Raw genomic sequence first — 20,628 nt, 5'->3', positions numbered from 1 at the left:
TGATAAGTAAAAAAACAGTCAGTGTAAAAGACTGTACAGTGCCAGAACCATTGTGACCAAGTATGAGACGACCAAAGCAGTACTCAGTCACATTCTCCACAAGTAGTATACCTGTATGTGGGGTGGCACAACAATGTCACATACAGCGCACATAAACCGTTTTTTTTCCTTCCAATCAGTGTTTTCCAATCAAAGAAATCGAATTACACACACACACACACACACACACACACACACACACACACACACACACACACACACACACACACACATGCGCGCGCGCCGCGCTACTGACGATGAAGATGCAATGTTAATAGGCAATCATCCCTGCTCAGGTGTTGTGCAGGCATTGGGCAGCATATTACTGTGTAGTTTCTTTCCTTCTTTTTTTCTTTCATAATCAACATCGGCTTCCGCAAGTTGTCGCGGCACCACACACACACACACACACACACACACACACACACACACACACGCGCGCGCGCACCCACGCAAATTAATCTACCGTGAATCACATTAGTTTATTCTATTTCCACTCAGCCTACGCACAAGTCGTCAGGGAGGGGGGAAATCATCATCTTTATCTCATACCACACTCTCCTCCAGCAGCAAGTACTACCTCTCATCTAATTGGTTCCTGTGGTATTCACTCCGTCCCTCCGTGACCTGGATTAGGGATCCACCCGCTGGAGAGCTTTTAACCTTCTTTTAAGAACGTGCGGTCAAAAACCTCATCTACCAAAACCACGAATCCGAGCAACAACAACAACAACCACAACAACAAAAAATGACGATTTAACGAGGTTCTCCCGAACTGATTCTCTGCGGCGGCAAACGGCAGCTCGTTGTCGTGGCAGCGACGTCTCCAAACAGCTACAGTTATTAAACATTCCGCGAAACGCGCGGCGAGGTATTCCTTGCGCTTGAAAACCGAAAACCATGTCGAAAGCGCATCGGGCTCCGGGCGCCAGGCTCCGAGCGCCAGGCTCCGAGCGCCAGGCCGCTGGTGCTGTTTGTGTGGAGGACGACCCTCTGGTCGCACTGTTGCACAACTTTCCAACTTCCCTTCCGAGTCTTGAAGTACTGACACGGAGCTCTGCCGACAGCGTAACAAATCAAGCTTTTCTTTGGGTTTTGTTTTTGTTTTTACTCTGTTTGGGGTGAAAGTGTTTTTGTTTTTTTTTTGTTTTTCTTGCTCTGGTCCTTTCTTTGGCGAGGGGGGGGGGGGGGGGGGTGTTTTGCCCTGTATGGGAGAGCGGGGGCTGGGGGTAGTGTGTGTGTGTGTGTGTGTGTGTGTGTGTGAATGGGGGGGGGCGGTGTTGGTGGGTTTGGGCCACCTCTTTTCACAGCCAAAGCCAAGGTCAGTGCCACGGCCCCCGGGGGCCACAGGAGAGAGGGGAGAGGGAGGGCGGGGGGGGTACAGGGAGGGGGCTGGACGGGCCCCCTGTGTAGGGCCGGGGAATGGGGGGGGGAAGGAGGCGGGGTTTGGACCAGGTCTCTGTGGAATGGGTGGGAGGAGGGGGGCAAAATGAAATGGGTGGGGGGTTTCTGCCCCAGTACACACACAGAGGTCACCGCTTCCCCGTTAAAATCCTCTCTCAAACCCCCCCACCCCCCCACACCATACCAACCCCAACCCCCGCCCCGGCGACGGACCCCAGCCCCCCCCAGGACCTCTGACCCCGTCTTATTTCGAAGTCAATGCCGGGGAGTGGGGGGTGGTGGTGGTGGTGGTGGTGGGGGTAGCGAGAGAGGGGAGTCAGGACAAAAGGAGGCCTTGGCTGCAGGAAAAAAAAAGAGACCACGCAGACCCAGACACACACACACACACACACACACACACACACACACACACACACACACACACACACACACACACACACACACACACACACACACACACACACACACACACACACACACACACACAGTGTCACTTTGAAGACACTTTCATCCAAAGCGACTTCCACTAAAAGCCAATTTGTAGAAGTCGCTTTGAGATCGCTGAGATGAGGCAGAGGAAACCGTCTAGTGCTTCCTCCTCCGACTCCCGTCGACGAGCACGTGTTTTAATACTCGCCGAGGTGTCGGCTGGAACGAGACGGCAGGAAGAGGAGGGATTTACTGCTGGACGCAGGTCCCATAAAGGCTCTTTTTCTTCCCCCTGCGGCAGAGTCCCATAAAGTGCCGCGTTAAAACCTAGCGAAGCACAGTGATCCACCAGGAGACACGGCGAGCACTCGGAGGCGTCGCGAGGGAGCGAGCACAGAACACACACACACACACACACACACACACACACACACACACACACACACACACACACACACACACAAAACTGCCCGGATTAATGGACAAATAGCGATGAGGAAGGATGGAGGGAAGACATCGATTTTGCCGCAGAATCTAGATTTTCAGCTCTCGATTTGATTGGATATTCAATTCCTAACGCTCTACATGATATTATTATCATGTTTTTTCGTTGTTTAAATGCTCTGCCACAATAAGTTAGCTCTGTGTGTTGCTCCGTCTCGAGCCACGGTAATTTCGAAGTTCGTAATTGAACGATCACTTCGATCAATTTTGGATTTCGAAAGGGAATCGTAACGCCCCCACCTCGTTATACAGAAAACGCCAAATTTTCCGGCTGAAATTTAAGTATACCTACTGACTAACCACTGACTTAGCCAGTGGATTTTGCCCGGTAGCGTGATTTCCTTCCAAATTCCACGGGAAAGGTGCTCTTGTGTTGCAATATCCAAATTGCAAGGCTATGCAAATTCAGCAGTTCCAGCCAAAACAGCAGCCCTGGTGTTCATCAGAATAAGCTCAGATTTCTACCTGAAAGTGAGAACCATTAGTAGGCCATATAATAAGATAATAGGGGTTATACGTGTTATATGTGGTTAATGAGATGGTAGTGTGCCGTGGGATTATTTCATCGTAAAAATTGTTCTGTGGAAAGAAACAGGTTGTGAAAGCTTGACTAAACCATGCTTCCTCAACCACGGCACACAGTAAAGGTTGGAGACCCATGGCAATACACGGAAGCTATGGTTGACTGAGATAAGGTCATTTAATTTGTGGTAGTGGATGTGTGTGTGTGTGTGTGTGTGTGTGTGTGTGTGTGTGTGTGTGTGTGTGTGTGTGTGTGTGTGTGTGTGTGTGTGTGTGTGTGTGTGTGTGCTCCCCTGGTTGCCGTTGCTGTTACCCCAAGTGGTATAAGAAGCCTGAACTGTATGGCCCAGTAAGCAAATTGTTGTTGTCTATCACCTGGACAGGTTTAAGTGAAAAAAAAAAACCCTACCATTGCCACAGGGGAGAGAAAGGGGTTGAAGGTGGGCTGGGTGGTATGGCCTAAAATTTATATCACGGTATAAGTTGAAGCACGGCGGTAAAGCACTGGTATGGCAAATGCATATCAGCTATTACTGCACTCTTAACTGTATTACTAGGACACATTTCATTTAGTACAAAGGTATTTTAGGAATATTTATTGTGCAAAACTGCAACAATAAATAGAAAAAAAACCTCTACTCTACTGCGCATGCCTGCTGCGGCTGCCGGTAGATGCCGTTTTCTCTGGAACATCACACTAAAATGGCTTAAAGAAAAGCCGATTGATATAAAAGTTTTTTTTCTTCTATGTATTAATTACTTGGAAGCTGCTTCCTCGCTACAAGCACCGTTTGGGGGCAGATGGAGCAGCAGATGGAAGATTTGGTCGTGGTGGTCTCGCGTGGCGCAATTTTATAAACTCTTATGAATAATAACACAAAATAATTTAGTTTAATATATTTTATTGCAGATAAATGGGTACACTCCCTACTTTAGAACTGTGAGGGCTCTATGGGTCAGCACGGTATAGTCAAAATCCATAATGTAGGGCAAATCTATACTGTTCATACTGTCCACCCCGAGGCTGAAGTCACTGAGAAAGGGTTCACAGGTCATTTCGGTAGTACCACTGCTGAGGTTGTGTGAGGTGGCTATCTTGTCCCTCATCTCTCTGTCTGTGTGGGGTCATCACAGAACTCTTGCATTGCGCAGTCTGGTGGGAGCTGGCAGAGGAAACCAGTAGCACTGGCGATGGGAAAGCTGCGACATGCAAAGATTGATTCGGCCGTGCAAAAACGTTGCTAATTTGCAAGCCAAACGCCAAAATGGAGGAAATCGCTGTTGTTACGGTGTGTGTGTGTGTGTGTGTGTGTGTGTGTGTGTGTGTGTGTGTGTGCGTGCGTGTGCATGTACGCAGAGGCCAGCCCGCCCCCTGGCCTCAGTCCTCTTCGCTTTGAACTTTGGCTTCTATTACTGAGGAATTTCCCCCGACGAGCCCTAAAAGCGTGCAAGGAGGAATTCTCAGGCCTCCCCCTTTCATTTTGTTTGTTCCGAGACATGCTGGGGTGGTCCCGAGATATCTACCTACAGAACATATACAATCTATGCCAACAGGATAATCAATGACGGCCTGATAAACAAACATGTACTCTGACACCCCTCCCTTTATGAGCGACAGCAAAAATCAACAACCAATTAACACCCGTGACTGACGACTGTGATTTCGAGAAATGCGCTTCACAAAAAGGAGAGCGAGCCTGAGTAAACATACTGTTGTGATTGGATTGTCATCGTAATTCATTTTCTTTCGAAATGTTGCAAATGTCGTGGTAAATATGACATTCATTTGCCACCAAACACTGATACAGACAGAGACAGACGCGCACCGTCCCCAAATGTGGCCAAAATACTGCTCATCTAGGCGAAGTCGACAAAGGCCAAAAAAGTCACATTAACTTGTGGCGATATGACAATTGCCCCAAAATAATTCAATTTGAATTATTTTGTATTGATAATTGTATTCTGTAAAACAAAATTGGCGGGAACGCAACCGTATAACAATATCAGCACATTAACCGTTGTTTGGAACGAAAATTGGAAGAAAAAATAAATAATGTCCGCGCGGTGCTGCTTTTTCCGGCTTCAAGGTCAATGACGGCTGCTGATATAATGAGGAATTCGACAATCCTTGCTCCCCGCCGGGCAGACGGGGCAAGCAGGGGCTGCTTTGTTAATGCAAATGGGCAAAGCGTTTCCATGAGGCACATTAAGCACAAAGTGACTCCAACTACCAAGAGAGACAAACAGCATCACCCATAGCAAGGGAAAGAGGGAGGAAAGAGAGAGAGAGAGGGAGAGAGAGAGAGAGAGAGAGAGAGAGAGAAGAAGCTCATTCCTGTTTACCTCTAGAATATGGTCTTTGAGACAGTTCTCGGCAGCTTACTAACACACACACGCACGCACGCACGACCGTACGCACACACACACACATACATATACAGCATAACTATTATTCTCAAAAAACAATCAAACAAATCCGGGATATAAACATTTTCAATAACAATACCAATCGCCTGTGCGATCAGCCAATCAGATCTCTGGTTTCTCTAGATCGCGCTAGCCTGTAGCAATTGCTGAAACGGGAAATCCCACTAGTTTTTTCATCGCGTAACAAACTAATTTCCCATCCAAAAGCAATGATTGAGGTATGATACTATGCCATTAATTAGCCAATTTTTTGGAACTCCGTGCCACTTGAGGTTCCTCTTCTTCGGTGTTTATTGGGAGTTTGCAAACCAGAAGAGGCAGAGAGAGTCCAGCTGGTGGTGGTAATGCAAGGTGCATTCTGGTGGGCCTCCGGTTATTCAAGCCGAACGCTTTTGAATATTTAATTTCATTATTTTATTTCTGAACATCCCTCACATCTCCTTCTGCGTCGTCTTTTCTCCAAAAACAATAATAAACAGATATTTTTTTCTTTTTCTTGAGGTTGAGCAACTCCCTGTTGTAATCAGCCGTAGACTGGGTCTGACTTCTGGGTCAGACGTTTGCATTGCTTTCGGTAATAAAAGCCGGAAGTCAAAAGGCCGGAAGTCAGTTGTTTGAGTTTCCCCCGGTGTTGCGTGCACAGTGCCCCCTGTCTTTGACGAGACTATCACCACGGCATCTACACGGCAACTATAAATGCCTGTACTGCTAGTGGTAGCTGGTAGTGAGTCGTACAGCTCGCTTGCGGCAACTATAAGAGAGCCGTTAAACTTGGCCCAAGCTACAGACCTATGGGATCAATGGAGGGATGCAGAGAGGAGCCAGGAGGAGGTGGAGGGTGGGTGTGGGGGTATTGGGCGGGGCTTGGCACACGGACAAAGGGAGCTGGGCAGGCGATGTAAAGGGAGGGCGCTTCAGCACTTAGCCAGTCAGGAGGCCGGGGGAACGGGGCTTGGGGGGGTGGGTCAATGGAGAGCCAGGATCACCCTCTACACACACACACACACACACACACACACACACACACACACACACACACACACACACACACACATATTATCCAACACGGCCCCTCATAAATCACCCGTGCTAACTGCAGTCTGAATGCGTGCCAGCGGTAAACAGTTAGCGATGCTTTTTTCCCCCCTCGGGCTGGTGGTGACACTACCAGACAGAATCGGACGGGGAAATAGCGATGAGTCGCGCCGCAGGCCTCCCCACCACGTGTTACAGTCAAAACAGGCTGTTAACAGTCAATAGGGCGTTTGTCGGCCTCAAATGTATTCGGCTGCATCGCAGAAGCACAACACGCTATCCTCGACTCCATCCCCATGAACCTGCTTTTGCATTAAAAGCCCTGTTCAGCCGTACCTGGATTTTCTCAGATTGCATGTATTTAGTGTTGCTGTCGCATCCCCCCCCCCCCCCCCCACCATCCTCTGGAGGTCGACGATTCCAAACGCTCTGTTCCAAACCCCTCTTCCGATGGCTCCTGAGGTCAATTACAGTCACCCCAGGAATGAATGGGACAGTGGGGGGAAGAAAAAAAAACATTCTCCCTTAACAAAGCCTAAACTCTTTCCAATTACTGCCGGAGAACCACACAATAGCAAGTCATTTCGATTGATCCCGAAAGCTATTTTCTGACAGGAAGTGTGTGTGTGTGTCTGTGTGTATTTGTGTGTGTGTGTGTGTGTGTGTGTGTGTGTGTGTGTGTTGGGGGCGCCTTTGTCCTACGTTGCCTGGTAACGGATGGAGGGGGTGGTTGGGGCTGGAGGGGGAACACTGTACCAGGGCTGTCATTCATTCAACTGATGAAAAGCTTCCTGAGCCTAAATTAATAAGGAGCTCCTGCGGCAGCGGGGGGAAAGCTGGAGAAAGACCATCAAAGAGATAACATTTAAGGGAAATAAAGTGTTTCCTGGACATTCAGCAGGTTTAGAGGATACGACGGGGGAGCCCGGTTTTTACAGCCGCCCCCCGACTGCGGCTCACACAAACGTTGTCAAGCAAATAAGGAGTGAAATTCATGGCTGGAGGTGGTGTTGGTGATGGTGGATTGGGGGCTTTATCTATTATAGAGTCACTTCTGTGATCACGCCATTGCATCTCAGTGGCAAGAGTCAAGTCTCCCTTGGAAGGGTGGGCTGTAGCACCCCACAAATGACCGAGACCCAGTACAAGCGGAGGATGGCCGCAGTGGTTTTTGATCTTAATCATGAGATTGACACTGGGCATTGGCTCCATTCTGTCTTCTCCAGAGGAGAGAAAATACTTGGTTTCCGTGGTCCACAGCTTCTCAACTTCTAAGCCCTGCTGGTGTCTGGGGGAACAACAGAGGATGAAAGGTTGCTGGATCAAATCCTTCCTGCATCGAGGCCGGGCCCCAGGCACTAAAGCCCCTAAAAGGTTGGTGGGGCCCGCGTTGGTGACCAAGGAGATAAGAACCTGACGGAACGACCCTCAGTCTATAAATCTCTTGGGGCAACGTTTGGACCGCAGGGGTCGACGCTCGATTCCAACTGATTTTTTTCGCACGGTTCCGACCTTTCATAAGCGTCCGACACTCGTATTTCAAAAGGGGAAAGTATTCCGCAGCGGTCTAGACAGAGATCTGTCCTGACACGAGAGGGACCACGGATGACATTGGGTCAAAATAGACCAACATACCAAAGAGCGATTCTAACAGCTTTTGCTACCACATTGTGCTGAAACTTCCAAAGATTCATGACTAGAAACATGTGGATTCCAACCTGAATACCAATGAGATTCCATGCAATCTTTTTCTTTCCACATTTCTTTTAAAATGACATCTAGGTCCCGTATGAGTAAAAAAAAAAAAAAAAGAAAGAGAGCGAGACAGATCTGCAGCATTTTCTTCTACAGTTTTGATGTAGGCTTCTGAGGGTAGCAGATAGCCAGACGTGGAAGTTAGCTGAGGAAGCTCTAAATCCAAGATCTAACATAACACCACTTTGTTGTAGATACCAAACATCTTGCCGACAGTTACTCAAGTTCAACTTCGCTTTCCCTGAAGTTGCGGTATGGAAACCATTAAATATATAAAATATATAAAAAACCAGGGGGGGTATAAAAACTAAGCTGTATTCTGAGAGCTGGGCCTTCTCTTCTTTTCTCCATGCTGCTCCCCAACTACCCCCTCCCAAGAGACGTGATGTGTTGCTCAGAAAGGAGACTGTTTCATTAGGACGGAGCCTCTGCTCACCCTAAAGGTCAGAGGCCCGGGGTCAGAGTGCTGACCCTTGGTCATCATTTAGTCCGTTTCTAATCGATATCCATCAAAGATAAAAGGAAGCAGCTTGGAGGTGGGGTGGGGGGTGGGGGGTGCGTGAGGGAGAGAGGAGCCAGGCGGTGCCTGAGAGGCATAATTCAACTGTGGCACGGACTTGAACTTGAGCCTCCACATGGAAAACAGACACGTTCCTGGGGAAAGGGAATGATGGACATGGTGGTGGGCTTCCTAGAGAACTGCCAACCCAACACAATAGGTGATAACCAAAAGTGGATTCTCATGCTGCTTTTAGTTTGACCTGCTTTACAATTGCACATGAGACTTTGGTAATGGTGGTAGTATTGGTAGTAAATAGTTGGGAGATTTTATCTTAAATGTTTTCTTCCCTACAAAGCATCCGAAAGCGTCTTAAAACGCCTTAAAATTCTCCCCAGTACGTTGGCCTCGGCTGAGCTGCGCTGATGAAACCGATCCCCCTTAGCCGGCGGGCTGTCCTCCCCGCTGTGCGTAGGGAAGTCACATCGGCCACAAGAGCACAGCAGTACACTGTCTACACACAAGGTGAGGAATCAACAGGCAGCCTTTTCCCTTTCCCGCAGGCTTTTGTTTATGTGTTACCAGTCCTGTTGCGGCTCATCGGAGCATGCTGTACAGTAGCAGCACAAACAGCAATTGGCCAAGGAATTACTACCTGCTTTGGCGTGTGCCAATGTAACTAAGACAAAGTCAGGGAGAGCGATTCCTCAGCTCAAAACCAACAGATGTTGCTGGTGAAACATTGTTCAGAAACTCTCAGAATCCGCTATGGAATTACAGCAGCTCCGGGTTGTTCAGGGCAAGAACCGCAGCCTCTGTCAGCGAGCGAGGAAGTGGTACTTCAAGCTTCTTAAGTGTGAGGAGAAGGCGGTTTAACAAGCGCCAGCGTGGTACAAGGTTTTCATCGCTTGGCTGGAAGTGCATAACTCACAAAGAGAACGACTTCTGTTGAAATGTTTAAATCAAGACTTAAGACCCATTTTCACAGTCTTTGGTTAACCACAAAAGTCCCCACACTTGCCTCTCACCCTGCCTTCACTCCTTAGTACTGCTACATGACGTCTGGATATTAACCCACTGTGTTCTACCCCCCCCCCCCTTTTTTTTTTGCTCTGAGAGGGGGGGGGGTCAGGCTGCTGCGAGCTACCTGGATCAGGCCTGACGAGGACCACTTCCCGGAGGCGCTCTGCACCAGCAAATAGACTCTCATATTTTCTCGCTTTGAAATTGCTTCATACAGGAGTACAATATCCTACGATTTGTCATATTATAATATTATTGTTGTTGCCCACTCTGCATCCATTGCAGCCTGGACGTCCTGAACGGGGGATTCTTCCTTCTGTGGCACCTTCTCAAGGTCCCCCCCCCCCCAGAAGGGTTTTCTGGGATGTTTTCCTTGTTTTCCGAATGAGGGTTCAGACTAGGGGAGGCTGTGGATTTCTATGTGAAATCTTACTTTGTGAAGCCCTCTGAGACTGTATTGTGATTAAGGGCTATATAAATTAACTTGTCTTGAACCAGGAAGGACTTTTCAGTTAATACAAAGCATTAGGAGACAAAGAGGAACTTACTGGCAGCCTGGACGCGCGCCTTACGGCTCACCACCAGCCCGAAGGAATTCTGGGCCATGCACTCGTAGTCGCCCTCGTCGGAAGACCCGTCGGATCTGGTCTTTTGGAAGTGGCCAATCAGGAGGGAGCCGTTGGCAAAGGTGTTGTGGCGGCGGTCCTGGGCGAGCGGCAGTCCGCTCTGCCGCCACTGCGTGGTGATGGGCGGGATGCCATCCACTTGACAATGGAGCATCAGCGGCTGCTCCTGCACGGCGATGATGTCGCTGGGCTCCAGCGTGAAGGAGAGCTCGGCGTCGCACGTCACACCTGGCGGGACACAGACACACCAGCAGGTTCTATAAAAATCCAACTGTCTAGATTCTGAATCAAGTCACAGCCAGCCAACAGCCCTCCCTGTAAACTTCAGGGCGTATTAGTCAGACAATGGAGATGTTCCACCTGCCATAAGCGGTCTGCTAATCCCTCCCCGCCAACCCAGAAATGTGAAAATGAAGGTTAAAAAAGCCATTGTGTGCCCTGGAGAGTTCACTCCACTGTACCATGGAAGTACAGAGAAGGTTTTACAAGAGAATTATCTGTGGCTCAGGATTTCCCGCCACTGACTGTATCCAAAGAAATGAGCTTCTAAGTCTTTGGGTTTGTGGGTTTAATGAGTCGTTGATTTTCATACTTACCCCCCGCCCCCCGCCCCTTTCCCTTCAGATTGACCATAACGCAATGCAATTTCTTCATTTGAAAAGGCTACGTGTGAGGGATACACGGTTGGGGCTGGGCGGAGAGAACCCCCATGTTTCTCAAGGATGGAAAAAATGGAAATTCATACTATTTACTGTGGATTGGATCAACCACTAACCCATCATCTCTCTTCCACACACACCACACACACACACACACACACACACACACACACACACACACACACACACACACACACACACACACACACACACACACACACACACACACACACACACACACACACAGTTCATATGTGTGTATTCGCGGCTCATATTAACTGGCAGCGGCCGTTTACAAATCACTTGCCTGACGAGACATGTTTACAAGTGACTGAGGGGAATTACAACCCGGAGCCAGAGGTAACGCGCCACTTTCCCAGATCCCGGGAATCCACCAGCTGTCCTTTAGTAGTTCCACCTTGCTGCAGGTCAGGCTACTATACTGCCGTGTTGTCAATCCATTTTGACAACCCATACTCAAGAGAGCGCGCACACGCACACACTCTCTCTCCCACCTCCTCATTCTTCCATTACTGTGGACCCTGCGCTCTGGTAATTGTCCTGCCGTACCCTGCAGTTGCCCGTGAGGTCAGCTGTCGAAATGGAGCAAAAGCGGAAGAGGACGACAACAACTATAGGATTGGCCTTAAGATATTTTTTCAGAGAGAACCTAACTGCAGATGATGGTTGTGCTATGTCTTCGCAAGAATGCACTTGCACGCGATTGTGACATAAAAACCCACAACAAAAATGAGTGTTGAACCCCCGCATAGTGGTTATCCAAATAATGTCCTTGTGCGCTTTACAGTGAACATTTATTAAAGGGCGCCTACAGTGAATTTCACTCCTGGCTTTCGTATTCCTTCAGTTGAATGTCAGGTGCAACAACACTGTGCTGTTCAAAATAAAAGCATATTCTCACCAATACTACGAGCTAAATGAGTAAAAATAATGTGGAGTGAAGAGTTATCGCAATTTGAAAATTGCAGTTAGTAACTGAGCGTCACATATAGGGCTGGGTATTGTTTAAAAAATTACGACACCAGTACCAGTACCCTAAAAGTGATACCGATACCAATAGAGTACTTCATTCGATAGCTTTTTTTTCTTCTGTACCCATCATGTGACTGGAAGCATTCAGCTGCATAAAATGCCACCACTCCTCCCCATCCAAATGATTTGAACACAAATAGACTTTGAACGTGTTATTGAAATAAATGAATGAAAACATTTCAAATCTTTGAAATATTTAATAAATAACTGTACAAAACTGTACAATGAAGTATTTGGGCAGTGTAATTTTAGACAAATAGCCAGTACAGGAGGAATGATTACAGCGAGGAAAACCTCTTTCACTGTTCACATGGACGCCTGACTGCTGTTTTAAGACAGACTTAAAGACAACATTTTGAACCTATCCTTTAACAGACTGTTAAAGCTGCTGCAGTAGTGAGCCAATCACAAGTCGCATTAAATCGAAAAACGCTTGCAGTGATTGGCTGCGAGCAAAGCCATACAAATAGTAATTTTTTTTCTCGATCTGGGTACAAAAAGGATCGAATGCACTTATCTTTTGACTGGAGAAGTTTCGATACTACTTGGTATTGGGTTATTTCATTTGATACCTTAAAACAGCGATTCCCAACCTTTTCGGACTCGCGGCCCACTTGAAAATCTCAAAAGTGTTCGCGGCCAACATCCGACTAGAAGCTAGACGGGGGTCAAACAGTGCGTTCTCAGAGGACGTATATTTTAACAACCATATGCATTCTCATACATACAGTGCAGTAGTGGTAAAACAAAAAAAAGGGTCTCTTAAAAATAACCTTATATCCATGGAACTTTCGAGTAACTTTCGTAACGTAAAACTAAGAATAACAGGAGCACATTAATATTAACTCACCTAATGAGAAGGCTGATGTTGCATGGCAAACATCAAATGCTTGATGTCTTCCTTAAGGGACGACAGTCTCAGGTGAAGATCTGACCTTTCTTGGGACTGGACGAGGCGGGACTGTCCCACCTGTTTCAGTGTGCCTGATGTTAGCCAACCATACATTTTGATTATCACCACAAGTTCAAAAATGTACAGGTGCACGTCGATTGTGGTCTGGTTTGGACGTAGTACGCCCTACCATAAGTTCCAATCTATCAGTGATGATTTTTTTAAAGGTTTTAAAGAAAAACAAAACATGAAATGTTTTGGTTTTTTTTACATTTTAAAACGTTTTTGTAATTAATCATTTTTTGTAAATTTTTCCAATAAAATCTATATGTTTTGCCCATGATTTGGCGGCCCACTTGCGATATCCTCCCTGCCCATAGGTTGGTAATCGCTGCCTTAAAAGGTATTGCGTACCAATACCCAGCCATAGTCACATATTAGCCACACCAGGGCAAACCGTAATTTTAAAAAAAGCAGATTCTCATCAACACTACTAGCTGAATAAGTATCAATAATGTAAAGCGAAAGATAATTTTCTTATATTGTACACCGCATTCCAAATTATTATGCAAATGCAAATATTTTTCTCTCATTTTCCTAAACAGTCGATGCAAATGACAGTCAGTACAATTTTCAAGCCATCAACCGTTAGGGTATAATTCTAATGTTATTGAACAAACCTCCCAATGATAACAGTATTTTTTTCAAAATTAAAAAAACTCAAAATGCACTGTTGCAAATTATTATGCACAACAGAGTTTCAAAACATTTTATAGGTTGTAAAGAACTGAAAATGGCCATTTGTTGAATTTGCAGCATGAGAAGGTCATATTTACTGAAATCAAAAGCTATTTCAATTAAAAACATCTTAACAGGCCAAGTTACATGTTAACATAGAACACCTTCTTTGATATCACCTTCACAATTCTTGCATCTAGTAAACGTGTGAGTTTTTGGAGAGTTTCTGCCTGAATTTCTTTGCAGGATGTCAGAACAGCCTCCCACAGCTGCTGTTTTGATGCAAACTGCCTCCCACCCTCATAGATCATCCCCCTCATGCTGGTTTGATCCCAGTCTCCTCCTGCTAGCATGCTGTAGTGTCCTTGAGCAAGACACTTAACCCCTGATGGCTGCGTCCGTTGGTGTTTGAATAATTGTAAGTCGCTTTGGATAAAAGCGTCTCCAAATGTAATGTAAAAACCATGAGTTTTTCTCCTTTTATGCCCATAGCAGCCAATGACACAGAGGTATTCTTTGCAGCATGAGATGGTCCATTGTCGTGCATGAAGATGATTTTGCTACGGAAGGCACGGATCTTCTTTTTGTACCATGGAAGAAAGTGGTCAGTCACAAACTCTATACTTTAACAAGGTCATTTTCACACCTGCAGGGACCCTAAAGGGGCCTACCACCTCTCTCCCCATGATTCCGGCCCAAAACATGACTCCGCCACCTCCTTGCTGACGTGGCAGCCTTGTTGGGACATGGTGGCCATCCACCAACCATCCACTACTCCATCCATCTGGACCATCCAGGGTTGCACGGCACTCATCAGTAAACAACACTGTTTGAAAAGGAGTCTTCATGTATTTCTGGGCCCACTGCAACCGTTTCTGCTTGTGAGCATTGGTTAGGGGTGGCCCAATAGTAGGTTTATGTACAACTGCAGGCCTCTGGAGGATCCTACACCTTGAGGTTCGCGGGACTCCAGAGGCACCAGCAGCTTCAAATACCTGTTTGCTGCTTTGTAACGGCATTTTAGCAGCTGCTCTCTTCATCCCATGAATTTGTCTGGCGGAAACCTTCCTCATTATGCCTTTATCTGCACCAACCCCTCTGTGCTCTGAATCAGCCACAAATCTTTTCACAGTACGATGATCACGCTTAAGTTTTTGTGAAACATCTAATGTTTTCATACCTTGTCCAAGGCACTGCACTATTTGAGGCTTTTCGGCAGCAGAGAGATCCTTTTTCTTTCCCATATTGCTTGAAACCTGTGGCCTGCTTAATAATGTGGAACGTCCTTCTTAAGAAGTTTTCCTTTAATTGGGCTCATCTGGCAAACTACAGATGTCTACAGGTCTCACAGGTGTCTGAGATTGATTTCAGTGATCCAAAGAGCCCTGAGACACAATACCATCCATGAGTTTAACTGAAAAACTAAAAAAATAAATGTTTATGACACTTAAATTCAATTTGCATAATAATTTGGAACGCGGTGTAGATGAGAGTGAGTAGGACAGTCTATTTGTTTTTGCCGTTTTACCGTTTTAACAAGAGTATCCAGCAGGGGGTGCTGTAGTAAAATCGTAAAAAAAAAAAAAAAAGGTAAAAGGTATTTTATCATAGATATTTTGGTAAATTTGTAGTTCTGCTGTCATATAGCTTATCTCATCCATCTTATATCTTACTCTATTTTACGTTTCACCAAAACTACCCTGTGTATATGTATTCGTGAGCAGTTTATTATTAGTTTGTTACTTACTTTATCTTACTTTGTTGAGCTGTTTATTGCTTATTTTTGTATTTTTGAATGTATATTTTGTGAATTTAGTGCTTATCTTCTCACGCTATACTTCATGTTTCCCACTGAGCTGCTGCAACGACTGAATTTCCCCTACAGGGGATAAAAGTACTATCTTATATCACCTTATCTGATGCTATCTTATATCCTGTTTGAGGAGCCAGATAGTTCCTTTTTGAAAGGTCAACTCTAACTGATTGGTTGTCCAATCGCTCAAATGTCATCGCTGCAACTTTTGAAGCCACTATGGCTTGTCACCAACTTGAGTTTTTAACTCTCCGACCGATTTCTTTGTGACGAGAGAGAGTCTGAGTTTGTCAGATATGTCTTACCACTGCATTAGCAGCGGTGGAGCCATTTCTGTGCTCATCGGAACTGCTGACTGCGTGACAAATGTACTTACTGTAATGTAATCGAAAAAAAACAAAAACAAAAACAAACGCTGACATGGAGAGAGAGAGAGAGAGAGAGAGAGAGAGAGAGAGAGAGAGAGAGAGAGAGAGAGAGAGAGAGAGAGAGAGGACGACTGGAAGATATTCAAGTTGACTGATATTGGGATATACTGTAAATAAAGCGCTTAATTAAAGTTCGATCTAAACAAAGTCGACAACGACAACTCAGGAACAGGCTTAAAAGACAACCTGTTCAAGACGGTAAAGCGTGCTTTACACCAAACACGACAAACGACGAGGACAAACTGGAAGTCTATTCATTCCTACAGAGAATCCGAGGCTGTTTGGGGCTCCGGGAGGCGTTTTATTTTCAACTTTTTTTTTTACTCACTTTTCAACTCTTGCAGCAAGTTTCGGTCCGACACTACAAGCGGAAGTTATGTCAGTTACTTTTGTAACTGGGTTTAAAATGAAGTAAATAGATCACGTATACTGTATAAATGAATGAATGGGAACTAATGGAAACAAAACAAACTCTGCCGTTTACCCTAACATATTTTGTGATGCGAAACTCGGACGCAGTTCATCCGGCGGCCACTGGGGTGGAGGGTGGGTTTGGGGGGCGTGGGGGGGTCCGACTGTCGGATGCTATTACGCTTTTGGTGTGAAGCTGTAGTGGAAAAACACATTTATGGGCTGCTTTTTATTTTTTCTCTCTCTCTCTCTCTCTCTCTGGCAACACACAAAACTCCCCCCCCCCCTTTCATCTCACTCTTTCACTCTCCCTCGCTCTCTCTCCTGCAGAGGTGAACGTGCAAACTGTAAACCTTTGGCTGGACCAAAGTCACGGGCAGTGGTGTGTTTTTGCAGTTAGGGGCCTGTGATTCATGATGAGGGCAAGGGACGGAGAGAGAGAGAGAGAGAGAGAGAGAGAGAGAGAGAGAGAGAGAGAGAGAGAGAGAGACAGAAGGAGAACAATAAATAAAAGGATGTAAACAGTGTGACCTGACTTGGAGCCATTAAAGAGGGGGCTTAGCAGGCTCAGCCGGTATCGGGTTTCAGTGGCTGATGGACTAAACTCTACCAGTCCCCTGCCCTCGGGCCCTGGAATTCTGGACGGAGGGGGCGGGGGAACGGCTCAAGGGGTCAAGGCGGAAAACCTCCGGCGTCATCCTTCAAATTCCAGCAGAGAAATAGGCCCCTCCTGGACCCCAGCGCACCACCTCACCTCTGCCCCGCCCCCCACACCCACTTTAGGTGCAGACCAGGAATGCAGGGCCACACTCCCCCGAGTGGAAATCAGATGCAGACGGACAAAGACTTTTTATTTACCCCCCACGCACACACACACACACACACACACACACACACACACCTCACTCGGCCTTACAAAAGTGAAGATATGTCTTTATTGAGTAAATTCTTAAATTTACTCAATTTAAGGATGCCCACAGGAATGGTGAGCGCAGTAAATGAAAGGGTATTGAGCTCATTACCATCATCGCCACAAGTAAAAAAATTTAAAAAATCTTTGAAATAAATCCCAAAATAAATAAAGGCAGCACTAAATATATAAATAAATGTAAATAGAAAAATATAAATTTGTAAATAAACGCCCAACGCGGGTGCGGGGGCGGTGGTGTGCCCACCGTGAATGAAAGATCCCACCTCGTCCAGCCCGCCCCGGCCGAGGTTGGATCGTTCATTCAGGCCATAATTCAGTGTTTTTTTTCGGGGGACAGTGCCATTCTTTTTGGAGTTAAAAAAATCTTTTGGCCTGGCGGGGGCTCTTGTTGGCCTGGTGACCCACCAGGCCTGTACAATTCTAAGGCAAACACTGAATGTTATTATTATTTCTGAAAAACCATGTTGAACCCATCCCCAGGTGGTTGCTGCCACAACTTCACAGGTGGGATGCGGAGAGGCAGGACAGAAAGTCAATCAGGTGGAATCGTGTATATTCTGGCCCCATTAAGGCAGAATAAACTGTTTGTGTCTGTATCGACAGAGTATCGACAAAGGTGCGCACATGCCCCCTTCACATGCATGCTAAGGCTTTCTCGGGCAGAGGAAAGACCCCCCGTAGTGCAGGATTACCTGTGGGTGGAAGCAGGATCCTGCCAGGCTGACGGACACAGGTGCTGAGTAAGTGCGACTCAAACTCAGGCTTACTATCGACAGATAAACGTGGCTAACTGGCGTGAGGGTTAATACCACCCCAACCATGTTGGGGCGGTCTTGCAATTTCCTTTTTCGGGGATGAATAAAATATCTATCTATCTATCTATCTATCTATCTATCTATCGATCTATCTATCTATCTATCTATCTGTCTATAGGCTGAAAATGAAATGTTATGGAACTGATGACTTATTCACTACACAACGCCACAAACTAAAATTTTAGCATCTAAAAATAAAACTTGAGTGTAGTCTCAAGTTTCATTCTCAGCGAATGCAAGGATACAACTTCAATTGATTTTCTATGTTGGGCAGGAGATGTGAAGAGATGCGATTTGTATAAATGGAAATTTACCTAAACTACATTTATTTTAAGTCCAATAAAACATTTATTTTCATGGTATTAGAGTAATGTTAAAAACAAAGCCAACTTTTAAAATTAGTGCCTGATAGGAGGGAATAAACTGTAAATACATCACTCTGGTACTTGGGATAATGTTTGGCAACAGGATTGCTGTTCATCAGGAATCGAGAACAACAATTCGAATAAACCCTTTTTGCTGTAATTCAGGTTTAGAGATGTAATTCAAGAAACGACAAAAGTTTCACTTTTACTTAAAGTGGAAATCCATAACCTTGTCTGTGTTGGGCAGATAATACTATGAATACCAGAATTCTGTTCAAACGGTGATGTTTTTTTTTCAAACAACCGGGTTTACCCTTGTTTTCGTTCTAAGACGCTCAAATTATTTTCTCGAAAGTCTGCCTTCTTCTGTTCCATTGATTTGTTTTGTCACGTGAGACCCCCCCACCCATACATGTGATGATGGGTGGAGAATGATGACACATGTGCAGCCTCCGCCTTAATGAAGTGGACTTGTTTTGGTGCACGGTTGTGCGGCTTTTATGGGGGTTGTGGTGCAGCCTTTGAGCTCAGCAAATACTACTGCTGTCGTTCTTTTGAACCTAAAAGGTGGGAGAAAAGGGGGGCACAACCAGGGAAAAGGCAACACCACAAAAGAAAAAGGAAAAAAAGAAAGGGAAAAGGATAGAGCCTTGACATTAATCGGCACAAATATTTCTCCTCGCCGGGCGATGAGCAGGATCTTGTATTTACCCCGAGAACAATAACCAGTGCCATGTCCCTCCATCCACAGGCTGCACCAACACTGACTTTTTAAAGATATTACATGTAAACTTACAATTAGTATTTGATTTATAGAGAGAGTGATTAAAATAGACGATGGACTACGCATTATTTATTAGTGTCGTAATTAAGTAAAACATTTTTTTAAAGGATGAAGGTGTAAGTTGACTTGATCAGACAGCCATCCTACACCATGTGACCTAGGATTTTAAAAAAATACAATAAAATCCAAGTTCAGACGATCTGCTCGTGTGCACGACTTGATGTGCTGGCGACAATGTATTCACGCACTATATATGACAAAGGTGTTTCCTCCGGGTGTTTGGACCAATTCCGCCTGCCATTCCCCGTCAGACTAAAGACGACAACATACAAAACTCAAAACTACAGAGTAAAAAATGACGCGCGTAACTTTTTGAACGAAGCCCACACGTGGCTACTTTGTATAATTGCTTGTCAAACGTTGCCTCCCCCTCCACTAAAATAAATAAATAAATAAATAAATAACAATTCAAAATGAAATATAAAAGCCACATTGGAGCGCGTGATATATTGGGATATTCCGCTATTCCGCCCCGTGGCAGCCGCCCCGCGCTCTGCGCTGAAAGCGCACTTACCGGCCAGCGCGTGCAGGAGGATCCCCAAAACATACGGGACGAGCCAGGGCCCCCCGGTTGCCATTGAAACACTTGAGCGATGGATTCGTCGTCGTCTTCTTCTTCTTCTTCTTCTTCTTCTTCGTCTCCTTCCCCTTGATCGTGTTACTGTTCCACGACTCGCTGCGCGGGAGGAGGCATGGAGGTTCCAGGACCCGCGGTGCTACGGCAGGATCGCCGGGTCGCTCCACGCTTGCGCCATTTTGCACATCTATCAGGAATCTGTCAGCATCTCTCCCTCGCTCCCTTCCTCTGTATCCCAAAGCCACCTCCCTCCCCCTCTCCCCCCCCTCTCTCTTTCTCCCTCTCCCTCTCTCTCTCTGGCTCTCCCCCTCTCCCTCTCTCACTCTGGGAACAAAAGACCGCACTACTGCACTCGCAAGTCAGATGCTGGATTTCCAACAACAGACAAATGAAGACAAACGAGTTCATTTTCTATTGTAAAAACAACTAAATAAGGAACAAAATACAAGGGGATATTTTTATTTATCAAATAAATAAATCTATATTTGTAAAGACGCGTGAAAATATTTTTTTTTGCTGGATCTACACAAACATGATAACATTAAAACAATACATTTACGATTTTTTTGTGTTGCAATACAGCAACGCATTCATCATGCCACGTGTCTGGCATGGACGGTGTAGGATTTAGAAAAATAAATAATAATAATAATAGTAATAATAATAATAATGATGATGATGATAATCATAATGATCATTTTCAAAAATCATCATTCATTGCTGGTGCACCTGATACGCAGTTCCATCCACAATACAAAAGGCTGTGACCAAAAAAAAGCCAAACTAGTTGGGTAGAGAGCGCCACCTGCCGGGGGCTCGTCGAAACGCAGGACAAGGCT

The 20,628-nt window shown here is 45.8% G+C and overlaps 1 protein-coding gene across 1 annotated transcript in view; it reads right to left on the bottom strand.

Annotated features, from left to right (window-relative positions):
* Positions 1 to 19,763, bottom strand: part of igdcc3 (immunoglobulin superfamily, DCC subclass, member 3) — a gene marked incomplete at its 3' end in the record, with an annotated part of 82,172 nt that extends 62,409 nt beyond the window's left edge. The window contains exons 1-2 of the mRNA XM_079997340.1: positions 19,727 to 19,763; positions 10,186 to 10,491 (exon numbers count right to left, since the gene is read on the bottom strand). Of these exons, the coding sequence (XP_079853466.1) occupies positions 10,186 to 10,417 (232 nt within the window). The 5' untranslated portion in view covers positions 10,418 to 10,491; positions 19,727 to 19,763. The remainder of the gene's footprint in view (positions 1 to 10,185; positions 10,492 to 19,726) is intronic.
* Positions 19,764 to 20,628: the final 865 nt, after the last annotated feature.

Source organism: Zeus faber (genome assembly GCF_960531495.2).
Source record: "Zeus faber genome assembly, chromosome: 3".
Taxonomy (NCBI): Eukaryota; Metazoa; Chordata; class Actinopteri; order Zeiformes; family Zeidae; genus Zeus; species Zeus faber.
The sequence above is the reverse complement of the archived record's forward strand: the minus strand, read 5'-3'. Positions and strand labels throughout refer to the sequence as shown.